The following is a 20,686-nucleotide window of genomic DNA, read 5'->3' on the forward strand; positions in this document are numbered from 1 at the left end:
ATTAAAATTGTCGCGCTATGAGGAGGGAGATGGGATTAAAACCAAAGGCTCACAGAGCAAAGAGCTGAATGCCCTCATTCTATGTTCAATGATCCAGTGGTAAGATTTTTAGGGTAAAAGAATTGAATATCAGTTTTGCAAGCCTTTAGTCCCATTCTCCAACAATTTCCCTATCGACCTGCCAAAAGAAAATAACCTATTGCTTTTGCATGACAATTCATTTCCTGCAATTAGAAAGAAGACTTGACATCAATGAATTCATACGATCATAATAATTGGAAGCAGTTCCCTTCTACCCACAGTAACCTTTCATCCCCATACCTTTTAAGAATGTATCTACCGCTGCCTTAAAAGTCCAGGCACTTTTGGACTTGTGTAAGGGTTATGTTCCGTGAACTTTTACGTAAATCGGGTTTTACCTGTCAGATCACATAAATCACCATCCCCATCCCAAAATAACTCACTGAGCCTGAAGAAGGGTCCTGACCCAAAACATTGCCCGTTTGTATTCTCCAGAGATGCTGCCTGACCCATTGAGTTACTCCCCCACTTTGCATCCATCACTGAGATTATTGACTGTCTCAGCAGCATCCGGCTGTGAGCAGGGCACTTTCTGCCCTGCACGGCTTTCTGGGTAAGCACCATCACTATTGCCGGCATGCGTTCCATCTTGCCGTTGGGGCACTTCCTGCAGCACGCGGCCTCTGGGCAAACACAGCTACCATTAGCGGCTTTTTTTAACCAATCTACACTCGAGTGATCGTATGTTGTTGTGGAAATTACAAACTGCTTTGATTGCATGAGGGCCTGAGTACAGAATTTTTTATGCAAGTGTTAGTTTACAAAAGTCGCCTATGGTGCAAGTCGGGGAGTTTCTGTATTCATAATCTCTACTCCCACTGCCCTTTGAGGAATAGAATTCTCAGGCCTCAGAGAAAAAAGATCTCAATTTCTCCCTTTTGTTTCAAGAGGATATATCCCCTCCATATTCAAGGATCTTATGGCTCTGATGCAGGGATGACTTGAACAGTTAACAATTCCTTTCCTTCCACAGATGCTGCTTGATCCGCTGAGTTCCTCCAACAGTTTGCATGGTGCTTCAGATTCCAGCATTTGTAGTGTCTTGTGTCTGGAAGGATTTTACATGTTTCAATTCTCCTCACTTTGTCTTTAAACTCTAGTAGACACAAGCGTAGCCTGCCTGCTCAACTTTCCTCATGTCAGCCAGCCCATTCTAGCCAAATAAACTTTTTCTGAACTGCTTTTGACGCTGTAACATCCCTCTTAAATAAGATTAAAATGGTACACTATCCCAGATGTGGTCACACCAATGCCTTGTATAAGTCAAGCATAACCTCCTTACATTTGGATTCACTTCCTTTCACAATTAACATTCTGTTAGCTTTCCTAGTTCCTGTTGTCTTCATATCATCTCTATATGAATCATGCACAATGACCTGAGATCCCTCTGCATTTCAGACATCTGCGATTTCTCACCATTCAGATAACTTGTTCATTTTATTCCTATCAAAACAGAAAATGTCACTTTCCCCACATTATATTTCATTCGCTAGATCTTGCTCATTTGATTAGCTTACCTTTTATACCTGTGTAGTCTTCTTATGGTCTCTTCAGAACCTACTTGTCTTTAGATCATCAGCAAATTTGAAAACATACCTTTGGTGCCTTCATCCAAATCCTCTATACATACTTGAAGCCCTAGTACCAGTCCCTGCGCTACAACATTCATAGCAACCAGAAAAGACCACATCAAATGCCTTTCAGAAGTCTAGTTATACATAAGGGTTTTACTGTACCATGAGACTGTACTCTTCATTGGGAGCCAGGTGTTTGTGACTGAGATGGCGAGCAGCTTGCAATACTCGACTAATCCCCTCCATGTGGCACGTCAGGCTGAAGCAATCATGGGCCAGAATCAGCAGTTCCACAGCTTGAGGAATGATGGAGGAGTCAGAAGTCAACAAACAAACAAACAAACAACAGATCCTTTCATTACTAACATTGACTGGCATTTATACTATTTATTAATCTTTGATATTCCCAAATGCTTTATAGGAAATTAAATACTGGGATTCCCTGGGTTATGAATGACCTGACTTACAAAAATCCGACTTTAAACATGGAGCAGCACAGTGGTGCAACTGGTAGAGCTGCAGCCTCACAGGGTCAGAGACACGGGTTCGATCCTGATCTTGAGTATTGTCTGTGCGGAGTTTGCACAGCCTGTTTCCATGCTGTATCTTTCAACAATCAATAAATCAAAATTCTCTCATACATTTTCAAAACAAATTTCAAGCCACTAATAATAAAGTTCCGTGGTACTCATTTACAAAGTATTTATTCCATTAGTTTAATTATGGATAGTGTTCAGGTGAATACTCAACAAAATGAAAGTAGAGCGATATGGTGTGGTAGCGAGAGAAAATGGATGTTTCTGACTTCTGGCGATATCAGGTTACGGACACTTCTCAGGATGGAACCCTTACTCTTAGTCACTTTCAGAGAAGGAAAAGTTCCGGCCAGATTGTGCAAAGCAAGCTTCCTTCTGTCTTCTGCAGGGCTTATGAATCTTGGTTTCCTGGACCCCTAACAGTACAGGTGTCCTCAGCACTGGGAACCTCAGACTGAATATGTGCTCAGATCTCCGGAGCGAGACTCAAATCCACAGCCTTCTGACACAACAGCATGAATGAGTGTAATCAGCTGAGCAAGTACTTCCCGCTGAGTAAGCTGCAACAAAGGGCATTTACAGTGGGTGTAGGTTTGTTAACGGGCCGGAGGGATAATCACACAGACATCAAATATCCCTGCTGAATATTAAAAGAGATTTCAAAATGGAAATTGATAAGTGAATAAATGGGAGGAAGTTTTCAGGGATAACGAGACGATCAGAGGAGTGGAACTCATTGGTGATTTTTCAAAGGGCTGGCACAGGCACAAAGGGCCATGGTTGTACAACAGAGGGTACTTGAGGAGGGAAAGATTTAAAGGGAATCTGAGCACGTTTTTCACACTGAGCGTGGTGGGTATATGGAATGAGCCATCTGACATGGTAGAGCTAGGTACATTTACAATGTTTAAAAGTTATATGGACAGGTTCATGGATACGAAAGGTTTGGAACGATATGGGCCAAATTTAGATAAAGAAAGGCACTTGAATCCAACTGCTGAAACTTAAGGTGGGTTGGTTCAGGTGAGCTATCACGCTCTTGAATGTTCAGACAGTATTCAGCATCATTAGTCTACTCTCCACTCACCATGACCTCCTAGATCAGGGTTTAAGCTTTACACATCCAACTCAGGGGCAAGTAAGCTACCACTAAGAGAAATAATTATTCCTGACCTCAAAGCTATGGCAAACAAAACAGCAGCTAACTTAGGATTTATGCCTCATCTCAGATCTGCTCATAGTTACCTTTGAAAATAGTTTCAGAACCATTGTCAAAAAAGAGTAATTGACAATATTTGGTTTACAGTTAAGACTGGTGTAAATTGTAACAAAAAACAGTTTTTGCACCCTCCTTGTCACTTTATACTATTACTTCATCAGAGCCGTTCAGAGTTCATCAGAGTTGAGGTTTTGAATTTCCAATTACTTACTGCACTCCAACTCCCCATTGGAAATGGATGAAATTTTATCCAGTAGCTTCGTGCCAACAAGGATTGGGTCTCGGCACAGTTTAGCCAACTGAAGAAAGGCCTCTTTCCCATCAAGAAGACTGTAGATCTGCGTCGCTCCCAGCCCTGTGTGAAAAGACAATAGGACAACTGTCATGTATGTGAATTATACCCTCTGATCAATATACCCAAGTGTTCCATGGTAGACACAAAATGCTGGTGTAACTCAGCGGGTCAGGCAGCATCTCGGGAGAGAAGGAATGGGTGACGTTTCGGGTCGGGACCCTTCTCGACCCGAAACGTCACTAATTCTCTCCCAAGATGCTGCCTGACCCGCTGAGTTACTCCAGCGTTTTGTATCTACCTTTGATTTAAACCGGCATCTGCAGTTTATTTTCCTATACCAGGTGTTCCATGATGGTTCTAAGTGCAGAAACACCTTTAAACAGCTGCAATTTCACCAACAGGTTGGGTCTGAAGAAGGGTCTCGACCGGAAACATCACCTATTCCTTCTCTCCAGTAATGCTGCCTGTCCCGCTGAATTACTCCACCTTTTTCTATCTATCTTAAGAACATTGATTCTCAGTTGTTTATGTCAGAATCCACACTGGTCCAATTGGGTGATAATTCTCCCCCTTGGGCGAAAAGGCCAAGATTAAATCAGTTTGGAGAAACCCAAAGTGGCTCCTAACTACTGCAGTTATCATCACTGAACTATCTGGCATTTGATTCTAAACTCAATCCGACCGTCCACGTTAAAACTATATTTAGACTTACCCAGCAACTGTGGGCAGCTTTACTCTGAGTGCAATACAACCCTGAGAAGTGAGCACTGAGAAGTGAGAAGTGAGAATATGACAGCACCAATATTTCAGATTGAATTTTTTTCAGCTTTGTGTAGAGTTCATTAAAGCCCTCTGTTGTCTCTGAGTGCAGGACAAATTGCTTCCCGCTAACTCTTGCATGGGTGGGTAGTTTGTGAGGTGTTGCATTCAGCCTTCAAATATGCTTCCAATATGTTGACCTTCTCACACCATCCTGAATGCTCTTTGTCTACTTAGGCAGGCAGTGAGAAACTACTGTGAACAACCTTGCATCTGTTTGATATTTTGACACTGAATGGTAGCAGGAATGAGACCACATCACTTGTAGTGTCAGATTTGAGGATTCTAACATATTCAGCTTGTGTAGTCATGACTGCAGACTCAGGCTAAGTTACAGAGGTTTTATTTATCCTTTATTATGTGCCAGAGCCTTTTGCCAAAAAGGTACTAGTCTGAATTTACTTGCCATTGCCATCAAGATTGAAAAACGGAAAGAGTAGAAGAATGTAAGGGGAAGAGTTACATTGGTGCTTTAGAATCAAAGGATTGTTCTCTAGCTATGAGGTGAGTGCACTGATTAAAGAAACAACGCTGTAGGCAAGTATAATTGTTGCGTTCAATGAAGCACTAGTAATTCATCAAGTGTAGCTTGTGGAAACATGTGATCAAAAGGCCTGGTATCTGCAGCTCTAAGTAGATTGAAAGTCGACCTTGAAATATTCATTGATTTTTAACATGCCTGCTTGTCTCAGGGGATTGCACGTGCCTCAGGGAGGTATTAATTATTGATCAAAACTCATAAAAGGGCAGAAATATTCTCACGCACGTCAACAGGAAGAGAAAAAAAATCAAACCATCACTGACTTCTCAAAGTCACTGTTTAGATTTAGAGATACAGCGCAGAAACAGGCCCTTCGGCCCACCGGGTCCGCGCCGCCCAGCGATCCCCGCACACTAACACTATCCTACACACACTAGGGACAATTTTTACATTTGCCCACCCAATTAACCTACAAACCTGTACGTCTTTGGAGTGTGGGAGGAAACCGAAGATCTCGGAGAAAACCCACGCAGGTCACGGGGAGAACATACAAACTCCATACAGTACAGCACCCGTACTCAGGATCGAACCTGAGTCTCTAACGCTGCATTCGCTGTTAGGCAGCAACTCTACCGCTGCATCACCGTACCGCCCTTAGCAGACCCTTCTTGTCCATGCCCCCTGGAACTCTCCCTGTTTGCCTGTATAACATAACAGTATAACAGAACTTTATTGTCATTCGGTATAAATACCGAACAAAATTTCAGCAGTCACAAGACACAGCAAAAAAGAAAAGAACACAGGACACACGACCCCAACATCCATCACAGTGACTCCAAACACCCCCTCACTGTGATGGAAGGCAACAAAACTTCCACTCTCTTCCCCCCCGCGCCCACGGACAGGCAGCTCGACCCCTACCGAGGCAACCGACACGCACAGCCCCCGCAAGGGGATGGAAGGCCCCGCGGCCGAGCCACACCGGGCACTGAAACGTCCCGCGGCCGAGCCGCGCCGGCGATGTTTGGTCCATATCCCTTTAAATCTTTCCCAGAGACATTTCAAAGTGCTGTCACAGGCATTAGGGCCACGAGAAACAATAGGTCAAAGGATTAAGATGAGAGGGGGAAGATTTAAAGGGTCCTGAGTGGCAAAATTTTCATATTGAGGGGTGGTCATATGGAAAAAGCTGCCAGAAAAGGTGGTAGAATTACAATATTTAAGACATTTCATGGAGTCAACTCAGCAATGCTGACTAAGTTGCCTAACCTTGCCTGCAATTGCCTATATCCCTCTAAACCTTTGGTATGCCAGTACATGTTCAAGTATCTTTTAAATGACATCATTGTACATCCCTCTACCACTTCCTTTGGCAAACCCCTCCATACACACACTGCCCTCAGTGTGGAAAGGTTGTCCTGCAGGTTTCTTTTTAAATCTTTCCCCTCTCACCTTGAACCCATGCCCTCTAATTTTAGACTCCCATACCTTGGGAAAAGACTCTGGCTATTCACCTATCTATGCCTCTCATGATTTTATAAACCCCAATAAGATCGCCTCTCAGCCTCATATACTCTTGGCAAAAAAGTCCTCACCTACCCAGCGTCGTCTCATAACTTAAACCCTCCAGACCCAGTAATATCCTTGTAAATCTTTTTTGCACCTTTTTCAGTTTAATGACATTTTTCCAATAGCAGAATGACCCGAACTGTACACGTTACTCAAAATACGACCTTACCAACAGACATAACACGACGACCCAACTCCTCCACTCAATAGTCTGACTGATAAAAGAAAGCTTGCCAACGTTTCCTCAGCACCCTGTCCACTTGTGTTGCCACTTACATTGAACTAAATAGTTGCATCCAAAGGTGTACTACAATTCCCATGGAGGATATTCTCCCCCCCAGAAAAAAAAGCTTTTCACTCGGTTTGTGTGGCAATAAACTAAATTAATTTATCGTGTACATCCTGTCCTATTTTGTCAGGACCTCATGCTCAATACTCCACTTTGGCACCATTTAACCATAGAACCATGAACAGGCCTAATCTTGGTAAATGCCACAAACTCAACAAATTTCACAAATGGACAATCAACTTCAGGATATAATCTTTTTCAGATTCATACAAAAGGATGCTTGATTCTTTCACCAGAGTCAGTGTGTTCGAGGTACCTGTAGTTCGGATAGATTTTCATGTAAAAAACCCCAAGAGACGTGAAACTGAAATCGTCAATATTTTTACTGCTTGACCTTGTAACTTAACTTTAATCTGATACAGGTATCATAATAATGACCTCACGGTAAGACACAGATGTGACTTTGCAGATGTGTCCATGGAGAACATAGCTGCAAAACTAGATGTCCTCAGACCAGTTATGAAGGCATATTAACATGTCCATTGGAACTGCATCAGATATAAACATAGCACAAAAAGTAAGGAAATTTGTGTTTGGTAGATTATTTCTTTGTTGTAACAATGCTTCTTGGCAATAAATCTTATACCGTTGGAAAGCCTGTTTATTTCCCTTTTAAATGGTGCCACATTTGTAAGGAACATGCATTTGTGGGATGAGCAGCAGAGCTGAGTATATGGGTTGCGCCCATGAAAAATTTGCCAAATCTTCTCTGCCAATGCCAAACAGCTTATTCTGCTGTTGCTATTGACTCTTGTTTTGAGCTTCTGGTACCCCCAGGTGCTGACAAGAATGGGATGCCATCCCACAACAGTGTGTGACCAGGCTGGTGACCAGCATGAGGAGGAGGTGCCAGGCTGTTATGGCTGTGTATGGTTCTTCCACACGCTACTGTGGCTCCTGTTTATTAAATGAATAAATTGTTAAATTGCCAATATGTCTTGTTTCTTCACACTTCAATCATCCAATCCACCAAACAACACCGAACAAGAGTCAATGGCAGAATAAGCTGTTTGGCATTGGCAGAGAAGATTTGGCAAATTTTTCATGGGCGCAACCCATATACTCAGCTCTGCTGCTCATCCCACAAATGCATGTTCCTTACAAATGTGGCACCATTTAAAAGGGAAATAAACAGGCTTTCCAACGGTATAAGATTTATTGCCAAGAAGCATTGTTACAACAAAGAAATAATCTACCAAACACAAATTTCCTTACTTTTTGTGCTATGTTTAGATGGCAAGAGTTATATCAGCAACCTATTTCTGGAGAAGTTCATCGACCCATGAAAATCTGGCAATGTGCACCTTGATTTAATTAAGTTTGCACCATTTTCCCACTTTCTTTTTGGAATGCTGTGACGTTTGCTAAGATAAAGTTCAAGGAATGTCAGACTTTTAATTGATTATCCAGGCACAGACCAACTCTAAACCTCAGAAGCCAACTGACCATTGCAGACGAGATGCCTGGAACACAATCAGGCTAGATTCAATCCTGCTCCTCCATCATTATCCAACTTGGATCACCCAAGATACCATTCAAAGTCAGGATAACCACCACATCCCTTGCTCCCTAGGCTAGCTGCTTAATCCAATTATAGAGTAAATGCAATAGTCAAATATAAGGTGACATGTTCCAAAAGAGCTGATACTGAATTGGCGGACTTCACAAGAAACATTTAGCGGACCCCTCCTTCAGAAGCTCATTCCTCCAAGTGTACTTCGATTTCATATTTCTGGCATTTGCAATTTTTCCTTTTAGATCCAATATTATTATAGCAGTGCTTTGTAAGTATGAAATAGTTTGACGTTACGTCTGCCGTTCCCTCACCAATGTAAACACTTAAATTAACCTATTTTTAAGTCATGAATCAGATAAAAAACACGCCTTGCAGACATGAGGACCTTTATTCGTCAATCAGTCTAACGTTTTCTCTGGAAGTTACCAATGAATTAATTGTACTCTGGAATTGAAGCCATTGCTGAGAGAAACCAAGTTTTGGATTCCATACACAAATTGCACTCAGGTCTATACAAGGCACCCAGTAAATAGCAAGGCAGAGTGTTTACCTTTGGATTGTGATGAAGACAGCAGGGCCTGAACCACTACATCTGCCACGAGAGCTGCCACTGCCTCTGCTTTCAGTCCTTGCGTGGTGATAAATGCCTGGGCCTTTTTATAACGGTCCGGCTGTTGTGACGATAACACCTCCCTCAGAACCGTGTCAGAATCTTGAGTTGAGATATCATTGAAAGAAAACCCAAGCTCCTTTAGAGTAAGAAAATAAAAAATATGTGACTATGGATTTTTTTAAACTTTCAGTGATTTTTTAATTTCACCAGTTCATTAATGATGTGAAATAATTTATTCAAAAAGCCAAGTGAAATAATGGATCAGGATGCCGCAAAAAAACTTATTAATTGGTGGTTTGATATTACAAAATACCTTGGTGAGTTATTCCAACAAGGCACGCAAGGAATGACCACTTTTCACTGTTGTGTGAAATGTAAAATACTGCTGCTTGACAGTGTTGTACAGTAGAGAATTGGAAAAGGGAATTGTGAACAGTGGAAAGTAAATAGAACAGTAAACAGGAACAGCGCGAAGAAATGAGAACATTAAGGGAGGAGACCTGGTGAAATGCCAAAGGAACAAGTTAGAAAAAAAGAAAAAAACTAGATGATGAAAATATGAAATAAAACAGAATATGCTGAAAAAATTCAGGTCAGTCAGAATCTGCGGAATGAAAAAAAATTAATATCTCAGGTCTGGACTCTTGATCAGAATGGGGAAATTAATAGTCAAGGAGGGGTCGAGATGCACAGAACAAAGGGGATTAATTCTAAGATTGGCTGAGACCAAATGAGCAAATGCAGCTGTCAGAATTAGACTGTGTTTCTTAGTTTGCCAATCCCTCCCTCGTCTTCTCTGAAAGGCAAGTTATTTTTTCCCTTTACCAGTTCTGATGAAGGACCTGAAATGGTAGCTGTTCTACTTTGCACAGATGCTAGCTAGGTTGTTGGATGTTTCTGCATTTTTTGGTATTTCTGCGTTTTCTGTTACTAAGTCAGTAAGAAAGTTGGGCAATTGGACAAAGAGGGAGAGCTTCAGATTATGAATAATAATGTTTTGAACAGGAATCTTCTTTGCTGTTTGAATCAATGATTCTAGTTATCTTCTCTGGAGTTTAGCAAGCCTTGCATGTATTCTCTGGAACCTTGTTCCCTTCCACACTCACAAAGAATCATTCATAATCATAATCTTTCCTGCTGGGGAGATGATCACTAACTGTCTTCCAGATTTATCCTCTTCTGTTTACCTTTTGGTCTATTCTCCAGCATTTTTTTCGGGTATATAATTCTCAATGTTCCCAAATAATGCCTCAGTAATTGGAGTCAGGAGACAAAAGCATTAATGGTGGTGCTATTATGCATTGAACCCCTGACCTATAATACAGTGAAGCCCAGTATGAACTGCAGTGTTTATTGCCAGAATATTAACACTAAAGTGAACAGGGCTTCACAAAATAGAAGGCAGATTAGGATTGCACTAGATTACAAAAAAAACTTGACTCTTTTGTCTAACTTAACATTGACAGTGCCACATCCATTTCTTGTAAACATCCATTTTAGCACAAATGCTGCAAATGAAGAAAGTTTGTTTTAAGATAACTGTAAATACTAACAAAATGGGGTCAAATAATGTATCCCCAAGACAGTACGCCAAGCTGAATGCAACAACGCATTTGAAGTGAGATAGTAATTGATCATTGCACAGGTGCACAGGTGATTTGTAGCAATGTGACTGATTCCTACTCACACATCAGCACTTCGGCAATGATCAAGTGCACAAGGTGGATAACAACAGGGATTGGAATGATACCATTATTAGAGAACATAATCCTACCTTTTATCACTTCTCCCATTTCTGGGCATCTTATTTGGACTAATTGAGTGAGACATTTCTTTCTTAGCACATTAGCAGTGACTTACTTTTAGCTCCAGCACATATAATTTAAAAACAGTGGTAATATTCGTTACCAGATTGCGACACGAATTTTTATAAGAAAAATTTAAGGCAGTACCTTTGAGAGCTCGTATAAACTAAGAATCTGATGGCAATAACTCTTCCCATAGTGGCTCTCGTTAATGAGAATTTGCAGATCCTTAACAACCTGGTCTTTAACAACGTTGTCTTCTGGGCTTTGAACTAATGATGAGGCTGCATTACTCACTGTCAACAGAATCAAAGAAGGAAACAAAAACATGATTGCTTATTGATTGTGCAACAAAAACATGATTGCTTATTGATTGTGCAACAAAAACGTGATTTTAAGGTGTAAAATCCAGTAGAGCCCAAATCTAGAACCCAGTGTCACTTGATGGAACCATTTAGCAACAAAATATACAAAGTTAATAATCAGATTAAATAAAGAAAATGTACAAATCAATATGCAATTATCATTTTCTCCAATAGATTAATTATACTCTCCTGAGCAATTATTGGATGGAAAGCAGCAATTGTCATGGCAAAGAATATATCTTAATCTAAACTATGAAAGGATGCTTCTCACCACCTCTCTCTATTTTTATGGCAACTGTCTGATATTTCCAAACGCAGGAAAGTACTGAATTAGGAAAACTCTTTCTTGCAGGTTATGTCATAAACCGATCAAATTTGCAACATAAGCTACTCAACGGTTTTCTTTGCACTTTCATTTCTGATGCCTTAAAGTCCATTAAATTTATGTAGAAGAGACTGTTCAGCCACAACAATTTACCAAGAGTTATCAAATCAAATCCCAGTTTTCAGTTCATAGTCTTGTAAATTACAGCACATCAAATGTTTGCTTAAATACTTTATGTGTGCTTTATTTATTTATAAGGTGGGGGTATCACTGGTATTTACCCCCCACCACTAACTGGCGATGAGAAAGTGACGATCAGCCACCTCCATGAATGGCTGCACTTCTTCTGTCAGGGTTCCCTCAGTACCCCATGCAGGGAGTTCCAGGATTTGGAATTGGTGACAATGAATGAAGCCATTTTTTCTTGATATAAGGTGTGTTGAAGAGGAACCGTGTAAGTGGAGAGGTTCTCCTGAGCCTACTGTCCACACCATTTGTAGCTGTGGTCAGAGCTTAAGAGGTGCTTTTGGAGTAGTCTTGGTAAGTAATTCTGGTGCATTTTGTGAATCATTTAAGCATGTTGCTTTGTCCTGGAAAAAACTCAAGCCTCTGTTGCGTTGTTGGCACTGAAATCATCCAGGCAAGTACAGAATAATTCATCGTACACCTTCATTCATCCTAAACCTTCAGGATTGTAGGAAGGTTTTGGGATGTCAGGATGCATTTTCTGCAACACACCCAACCTGCTTTTGTAACTGGCGTATATTTAGCTGGTAACGTTAAATATTTTGATGATGGAGAATTCTGTGATAGGAAGGTGGCTGAATGCCAAAGATAAATGATTATCCCATCCCTGGTTAATGAAGGCCATTGATTGCGCCCATGATATATTCCAAAGTAAACAACCACAGGAAAGGCAATCTCTCTGTGCAATGAAAGTTTGTCAATTAAGATATCATCAGTGCACATCAGCTTTTTCAAGCACTTGCATCCTTCCTGCAGTGTCTTAACCCTCGATTGTGTGCGTGATATAGTGGGGGCCTATTTCTATGCAGTTCTAGCATGGCCTCCTCGGTTTATTTTATGGCTCAGCCATCTGTGGAAAGTAACGCAAATGCCATCTTAATAACCTTATCTCCGGCCTTGTCACCATCAGAGGTGAACAGAATGCATGGTTTAAAATGGTTTAGTTTAGAGATACAGCGCAAAAATAGGCCCTTCGGCCCACTGAGTCCACGCCGACCGGCGATCCCCACACATTATCACTACCCTATACACACTAGAGACAAATTTACATTTACACCAAGCCAATTAACCTACAAACCTGTACGTCTTTGCAGTGTGGGAGGAAACTGAAGATCTCGGAGAAAACCCGAGCAGGTCATGGGGAGAGCTTACAAACTTCGTACAGACAGCACCCGTAGTCAAAATCAAACCCGGGTACCTGGCGCTGCAAGGCAGCAACTCTGCCGCCCTATGGTGGTTAATTACATTCAAGTCCAATTACCCCAACCAACTTTACTTAATTCGCACAAACATTCACTTCCTGTGTGCTGCTTCACTATGAAATGAACCAGTACTCCCAAACTTCTGCAGAGTTCTTTAAAATCAGCATATTTCAAGTCATCCAAACACTTCCACACAGTTATTGACTATCTGTGCAATCATTTACCTGGTGATAATTATTCCATGCTCAATGGCAGGAACATTACCTGTTAGACAGTTAATTCTCACAATGATGAACAGTAATTGTCCTGCCACCAATGAGAGTAAGGATTGCATTTAGAATTAACAATTAACATTGGCATGATTAATGCTCTACCCTGAGTCAATGCTCCCTTTACTATCTCTATAAACTTTATATTTTAACAGGCCTCTTAACATGACAAATAAGCACACCGTTTCAAACTCATTGTTATATCAATATATACTGAAGAAAATAAACAGAATGAATTGTCAAAGTCTTGAACTCTCGTTGAAGATTCCAGGATGTGGGAGAAGCTATATATGTTAAGACATTATTGATGGGGCATAAATTGATACCAACAGGAATGGAACCATCTTCTCTTCCATTTCCACATCTTTTACCTCCACAACATTTATCTCACACACCCCAAATGCCAAGTGAAGTCCAGCACATTGTTGGCCATTTTTGAACGCCATTAATCTGTTTTGCTACTGGACTGTCTGCAAGCACTCTCCTCCAGTTGCTTTGCTATTGAGCAGTTTGGTCCTAGAACACACTGATAATTTTGTGAAATAACAATTGAAACACACCAGGTTAGGACTAAAAGCTTGGATCTGGTACTAAGTTCAGACGCTTCTTTCAAGGAGTGAAAAACAAACTGCTGGAGAATCTCAACAAGTTAAGCAGCATCTATGGAGGCAAAAGGGTAGTGTCTTTTTGTGTCAAGACCCTGCATCAGGGGGTCTAGAATCAAAATGTCCACCATTCCTGTCCGTCCACATTTGCTACTAAACCTGCCGAGTTCTTCCAGTAAATTGTTCTGCTTTGCAGTCTCTTGTGTTTGCCCTTTCAAAGATCCTGGCACAAACACTGTGGGCCAAATGGCCTCCTGAAGGAGTGGTAACAATGACAAATAAACCAACTTACAGCTTGGTGTCCTTTTTCGATGGTGTCTCATCTCTCCATTCAAAGCAACACCTGTGGTCAAAAGAATCTTGATTGAAGGGTGGAAATCAGTTGTCTGTGCTTCTCCTGAAGCTAAAGCTCGACAGTGGAGAACCAGTGATAAGTCCTGGTTATAAAACTCAAAGTATCTACAGACTCTACTGGCTTCATGGATGTATCCTCCATCTAATAAATGACAAATCAAAACATTAAGGGCCTCTTTCTCTGCTGCTCCAAGCCTACATTTGGAAGCCAAGTCCTTGTTTGGAAATCCTTCCAGCCTGAGGTACTTTGATGAGTTCAGAGCCGGCAGGTTTGAGAATAGGAACTCTTTGGTGGCATCTTCAAAGGTAATTTCGCCGCAGACCGAAACCTGCCAAGCACACCTTGAAGCTGTGAACATCAGCAAAGTCTGCTGACTGACGTGGCACAACCAAATCCTCTTCTCCACCTCCTCCAGCTGCTCCAGGAGTGGTGGTGTGCTGCTTGACAACCAATGGCCGGCTATCGTCAGCAACATGCATTTTTCCTGAATGTCCAGAAGCTGTTCTTTCAAAGGTAATGGCGATTGCGACTTAGTGGATGGCTTATTATTGGCCTGGGACAGGAAGAATTCAGAGGCAACTACATTGGAGATCAAATTATTTTTGAAACAATCGTGGCACTTTTTCCAAAAATTGATTCTCGTCTCCTTCCTTTGCCACTGACCACGTCGTTTCAAATCTTGTAATTCCTGAGATACCTGCAAAAGAAGAAGGAATTAAATAATGAATCGAAACACAATATATGGAAATTACTATTTTCGTTTAGTTTAGTTTAATTTAGCGAAGCAGCAAGGAAAAAGGCCCTTCAGCCCATCAAGATCATGCTGACCATCACCAATCATTTTCTTGATGTTCATTCACAGAATGTGGATGAGTCTGATGACTGCCCACCCAGATTGCCTTCTAGAAGCTGCTTCCTGACCAACGTGTAGTGTTTTGGTACAATTGAACTATCTCAGAAGACAGCAAAGCCAGACTGAAGAAGGGTCTCGACCCGAAATGGCACCTAATCCTTTTCTCCAGAGATGCTGTCTGACCCATTGAGTTAATCCAGCTTTTTGTGTCTATCAAAGCTCCAATCATGTTGTCACAGGTCAAGTTAAGCTTGTTTTATGGTGAGGCACAGGTACAATGAAAGTTTTGCGGGCCTTAGTATAACAGGTTGCATTGACTCAGACAAGACATAATATATACACATAAATTATACATAAATTACACGTTAGTTCCACAAGACAGTGAAAAGCAAAAAACAAAAACAAGATAATAGTCTAAAGCACAATTGAAAAACAAGTTCATGATAGAGGTGGTTCATATTGTTCCACTGTTGAGGTCAGATTGAGGTTGTACAGGTTGGTTCAACCTGATGGTTGTAGGAAAGTTTTTGACCGTTCAACTGCCCAACTTTCCAGCTGATTATGTCCCCCTGTATCTACACATAGCCTTCTTTGTTACCTATGTCCACCATTTGGTATGTCATCTGAAAACCTATCGTAAGCTCTACATTCTCATCCAAGTCATTTGTACATATTATAACCAACAAAAGTTGGTTATAATATGTAAAAATGACTTGGATGAGAAGCACAACACCATCCCTGTGATACACCATGTTACATATTTCACTTGGAAAAGCATGCATGCATCACGACACTGTGCCTGCTATCACCCAACCAATGCCTTTCATGCCTTGTACCCTAACCTTCTGGACTAGCCTATCATGTGGGACCTTGTCAAAAGTCTTACTACAGTCCATACAGATAACATCTACCTTCATCAATCTTCTTGGTTACCTCCTCAAAACTCAATCAAATTGGTGAAACCTACAGTAGAATCAGGAATGCTGTTAACCAGTTGGTACATTACAACAATGCCCTCTCATGTAGTCAGAAAATGGCATTATCTTGAGGAGTAGGGCAAGTCTCCTCAACATCCAGGCCAATATATATCCCTCTCACAGTATTATCAAATTATGGTCAGTATCCAAATGGTATTTGTTGCGGCTTGCTGTGCATCGATTGTCAACCATCTGCCCCATTTTATAACAGTGGCTACATTTCAAGCTGTACTGTAAAGCACTTTGTATTGTCCTGAAATACAAGAATTTATTTTTGGTTCTAATCAAAGGAACTTTCCAATCAGAATTAAATCTATGAGCAGCTCTTGTTCCATCAATACCCTCTACTGAGAAAACAATTAATATGACCAAAACTAAGGCATATTAGACCTAATTTATAGTTTTGTCCTATGATCAAACATTTGTAAATGAACAAAAACATCACCTCATTAACAAGCAAGCTGTCCACCGCCAGCTCAGCAAGGTCTGCCACCTGCCTTGCCAGAACAAAGAGTCCTTTCTTCTGCAATTGGTTCAGAATATTCCCACACACATACTGTAGGGTTTCCACACTGCAGTCAGAGAAGAGCGAATGATCGATGGAGATTGACGTTTCCTGCAGGAGATGAGCAAGTCGGCTCAGTTTGTGGAAATCCGGACCTAATTATGAGAGACAAACCTTCAATTAAGCATTGTAACATCAACTAGATGTCAACATTTCAAAATTCAATTTGAATATTTACTCTCAAGTAACAAAGTTCCATTATCCTGAGGAGAGTAAGAAAATAATATGGAATAAACTTTGAGGTAACTATTTATTTTTTGAGGGTTGGTACAATCTACACGACTGGTAAAAAGTCTTCAATGTTTATCAATATCCTGTTGGTTGACAACGTTATCCCAAACTGTGGACCTGATGACTTCCAACAAATTGCTAAAAGGGGCTTTTTTTAAAATGAAAAATATCATTTTATACTAAACAAATTAATATCAAAATAATTTAGCTTAATGTTATTGTTACATCTGCCTGAGACAAATGCTGTATTAAAAAATACAATTAACTGCATTTGTCTAATAACAAAATGCATTGCTGAAGTTTTGCACAAAGTTAATACTGGGCAACTGGTGGAGATGCTGGGATTGACAATGTGACCATAACAAAGCCTCAAGGTGCCAAGAGGACACAAAGTGCTGGAGTAACTCAATGGGTTAGGCAGCATCTCTGGAGAACATGGACAGGTGACGTTCTGGGCTGGGACCCTTCGTCAGACTCCAGTTGCTTGTTTCCGCAAGGTGGGCTCACAATAATTGTTGTTTCACTTTCTTCAATGGAGGTAAAAGTGGAAAAAAAGTTAACAGAAAAGGGAAAAATGCCATCTGACGGTGACAACTTCTATTGCTAAAATAGTCAAATTAGTCGAGGGTGTCCAAAAATCAATGTCAGATTTGAACAGTCATGAGTACTTATGTAGAATATTATCGAGCTGCAAACACTGGCTGTTCCATTCATTAACAGAATACAAGGAAAATGTTCTGTGGAGTTTCACAGAATTTATTGTTTCCAGTAATTTATTCAAAAAGTATTTCACATTCCCGAAAAGTTCCAAATGGGGACTTTTCTTCTGCCAGCAAACCAAAGAAAAGATGAATCTAATCGTCATGGGTTGCCTTTCAGCAGAAACTTGGTTTGCAAGCTTTTCGTTCTTCTATAAAAGGTAGAATAAACATCTTTGAACTCATTTTAAATGATACCCTATTTGCTGAATAGAGAGGTTACAGTAAGCTATCACCTTCCTGCATGATTCATGACGAATAGAAAATTGCTTCCATATGATTAGATTCTGGTTTATCCTGTATGAAATTAATTTCCTTGTTCAGGAATCAAAGCTTTTACAAATAATGCAAGCCATATGCCATCCTGCTCCTTCAGATGTAAACTGATCTGGGAGCTATGTGGTGATTTCATTACCTTGCATTTTTCCATTTGATACCAGATTTTATTCACAAGCACAGTGAAGCCGTCCTAGACATTTGCTTAACGACAAGGTATAAGGGTCATGACAGAGATTGTTGAAAAGCGTCAGGCAATTGCAAATCAAATGCTGATCCCGGATTCCCACTGAAAATGATCCTGGCTCATTCTAACCTGTCATTTAAAAAAAAATCTGATAGAAGTCACTACCACACCTGAAGGAGCCTGAAACACATCTAACGGCAGTTTAGTAGCTCTAACACTGAGACTGAGTTTTAAAAAATGAGGGATATATGAGGACACCTTTTCATGGAACAGATATATTGTGATGTATTTCACAAATTATTTGAAATGTGAATCAACCAAATATCCCTCAGATAAAAGGAATAATGGAGCCTTCATAGTATTAGGATTATAGACAGCTTCCTATTTATTGACAACCAAATTCTTCATTGTCTATGGTCATGACTTGCCCCCAACCTTAAGTAAAAACGATTCCGTTCGGTGTGGGTGCACAACTAGAGTTCGCAGATGGTTTGCAGCTTGCTCTGTTCTTACCCGACACAAGAGGAAGCACCTGATTGTCATTTTGTTTTGTAAGGAACCCAAGGCAGTACAGGAGATTTCATGGAGAAAATGCTCTTCCTTTTGACACGCAACTTGCATGTGAGCTGCTTGTAATGTAGGACATGGGTCAGGAAGCTAACAATTGTCGAGAGAAATATAAAAAGCATCGAATGTTATGGGTCATATTGTTCCTAAATGCCTCAGGCACTTAGCCTCAGCAATAAGTGGTTTGCTTTTCATGATATACTACGCAGAATGCAAAACTCTGTGTTTAGCAAGAAATTAGGAAAGCAAATAGCATTATAGCCTATTTTACAAAGTAATTGTAGAATAATAATAAAGAACTCCCAATGTAATTGTGTTGGGGCTTATGAAGCCAAATCTGAAGCAAAGCCCCCTTTTATTCCCTTTATCAGAAGACATGTTTGCCTTAAAGGGAATCCAATAGACAATCTTAGGTAGAGGGAATTAGCTGATGAAGAGAGAGAATTAGATTGGGCCTACAACCCTTTGTGCTGAGAATGACAAGCAATCTGTTTGAAGTATAAAGTTCTTCAAGCAAATGCTGAGAGGCTACTCTGCTGCGGTCTAGAAATGTGCCTATTCACTTAGTATACGTGGTCAGCCACCACGATGTGATGCGAGTTGAAACTCCATTCAAAGGATTCCCAACATTGAGAATTCCCCATCCCTCGTGGCTTGGCCTTTGAGTACATATGATGTGCTTGAAGGCATCCCAAGGTTGGGAAAAAGCTCTATGTTAATAAAGATCTCGATTTGCAAACATCTTTACCACTCGATACAAAGGTGTAGTCCACATCAGCCAGTAACTGCAAAAGTTTTCCAAGTTCATACTGTGTTGGACATTGTTGCAACATCAGCTTCAGCAGCAGACTAGCCTGCGACTCCATCCACTCCACTGGAATTTTCGTGTCTGCTAAATCTGCAGCCTTCAGCTGTGGTAAGGAAAATAAAGACTGGTAAGAATCAAGTTTTGTACATCTGGAATATTTTAAGACACTCAGAATCATTCAGATTTTGTTATGACTTTTGCTAAACTATACGCTTCTGGTGGTCTTGGATTATCGTGCACTATCACAATTTTCAGCAGGATGCCCACAAGGTCTGCTGTAGCACAACGGCTTAATGTTCCTTCATGTCAACAGACCAAATTTCAGGCTAACATATGGGATGTATATATGGACAATGTAATCAATGTAGCCTTGTTATTCAGCACATTATCTAGTTTAGTCCTGAGAGTCTGATGTCGCAGCAGGTAATAAAGCTGCTGCCTCACTGTTCCAGGGATCTGGGTTCCATCCTGACCTTGGGTGCTGTCTGTGTGGAGTTTGCATGTCTCCTCCATAACTGTGTGGCTTTCTTCTGAGTTCTACGGTTTCCTCCCACATCCCAAAGGTACATTGGTAGGTAAATTGGCTGTTGTAAATTATACCTTGGTGTACGCTATTTACACAAAGAGTCAATAGGGAAAGATGGGCATATGAAAAACATACAAGTTACAGAATGGAGGGAGATGAAGAAAAGAGCAATGGCATTAATGATTGCCCTGGGAACTGGCATGGATTTGATCAATGGCATTAATGATTGCCCTGGGAACTGGCATGGATCTGATGCTTCAAATGGTTTTCTTCTGTGTTGTTGGAAGTATGATAAAAGATTACACATTGTGACTAAAAATGACATCCAATATAATTCTGCCTGAATTGTACTTTAAAATTTTAACATCAGTTATCTCTAAGCAACAATCTATACTTCCATTTAGCTGTAAAATATTTATGGACTTTTCTTCAAAGGATATTGGCAAGGTCATTTCCCAATTTGGTGATAAACAACTGTGTTAAAATATACCAAGCGCAAAATCAACACTGCACCAAAATTAACACTGCAACCTTCACAATATCTGCCTCATCTTCTGTACTTCCCTTCAAAGAGGTGATAACCCACTGACTATGCTGTAAAATGGCAATTCACTGAATAGGATATACTATTAAAGTATGGTAAGTTATCAAATCAGTGCCATCCATTGTTGGATTCTGCAGTCCACTATCTGAAGCGGAAGTTCAAGATGGTTG

The 20,686-nt window shown here is 40.6% G+C and overlaps 1 protein-coding gene across 1 annotated transcript in view; it reads right to left on the reverse strand.

The window, feature by feature from the left end:
* Positions 1-20,686, reverse strand: part of spg11 (SPG11 vesicle trafficking associated, spatacsin) — a 120,381-nt gene that overhangs the window by 12,351 nt on the left and 87,344 nt on the right. Inside the window, exons 28-34 of the mRNA XM_078427250.1 lie at positions 19,387-19,549; positions 16,500-16,714; positions 14,162-14,921; positions 11,005-11,153; positions 8,990-9,188; positions 3,622-3,765; positions 1,818-1,951 (exon numbers count right to left, since the gene is read on the reverse strand). Of these exons, the coding sequence (XP_078283376.1) occupies positions 1,818-1,951; positions 3,622-3,765; positions 8,990-9,188; positions 11,005-11,153; positions 14,162-14,921; positions 16,500-16,714; positions 19,387-19,549 (1,764 nt within the window). The remainder of the gene's footprint in view (positions 1-1,817; positions 1,952-3,621; positions 3,766-8,989; positions 9,189-11,004; positions 11,154-14,161; positions 14,922-16,499; positions 16,715-19,386; positions 19,550-20,686) is intronic.

This window comes from Rhinoraja longicauda, chromosome 33, assembly GCF_053455715.1.
Source record: "Rhinoraja longicauda isolate Sanriku21f chromosome 33, sRhiLon1.1, whole genome shotgun sequence".
In the NCBI taxonomy this organism is placed as follows: Eukaryota; Metazoa; Chordata; class Chondrichthyes; order Rajiformes; family Arhynchobatidae; genus Rhinoraja; species Rhinoraja longicauda.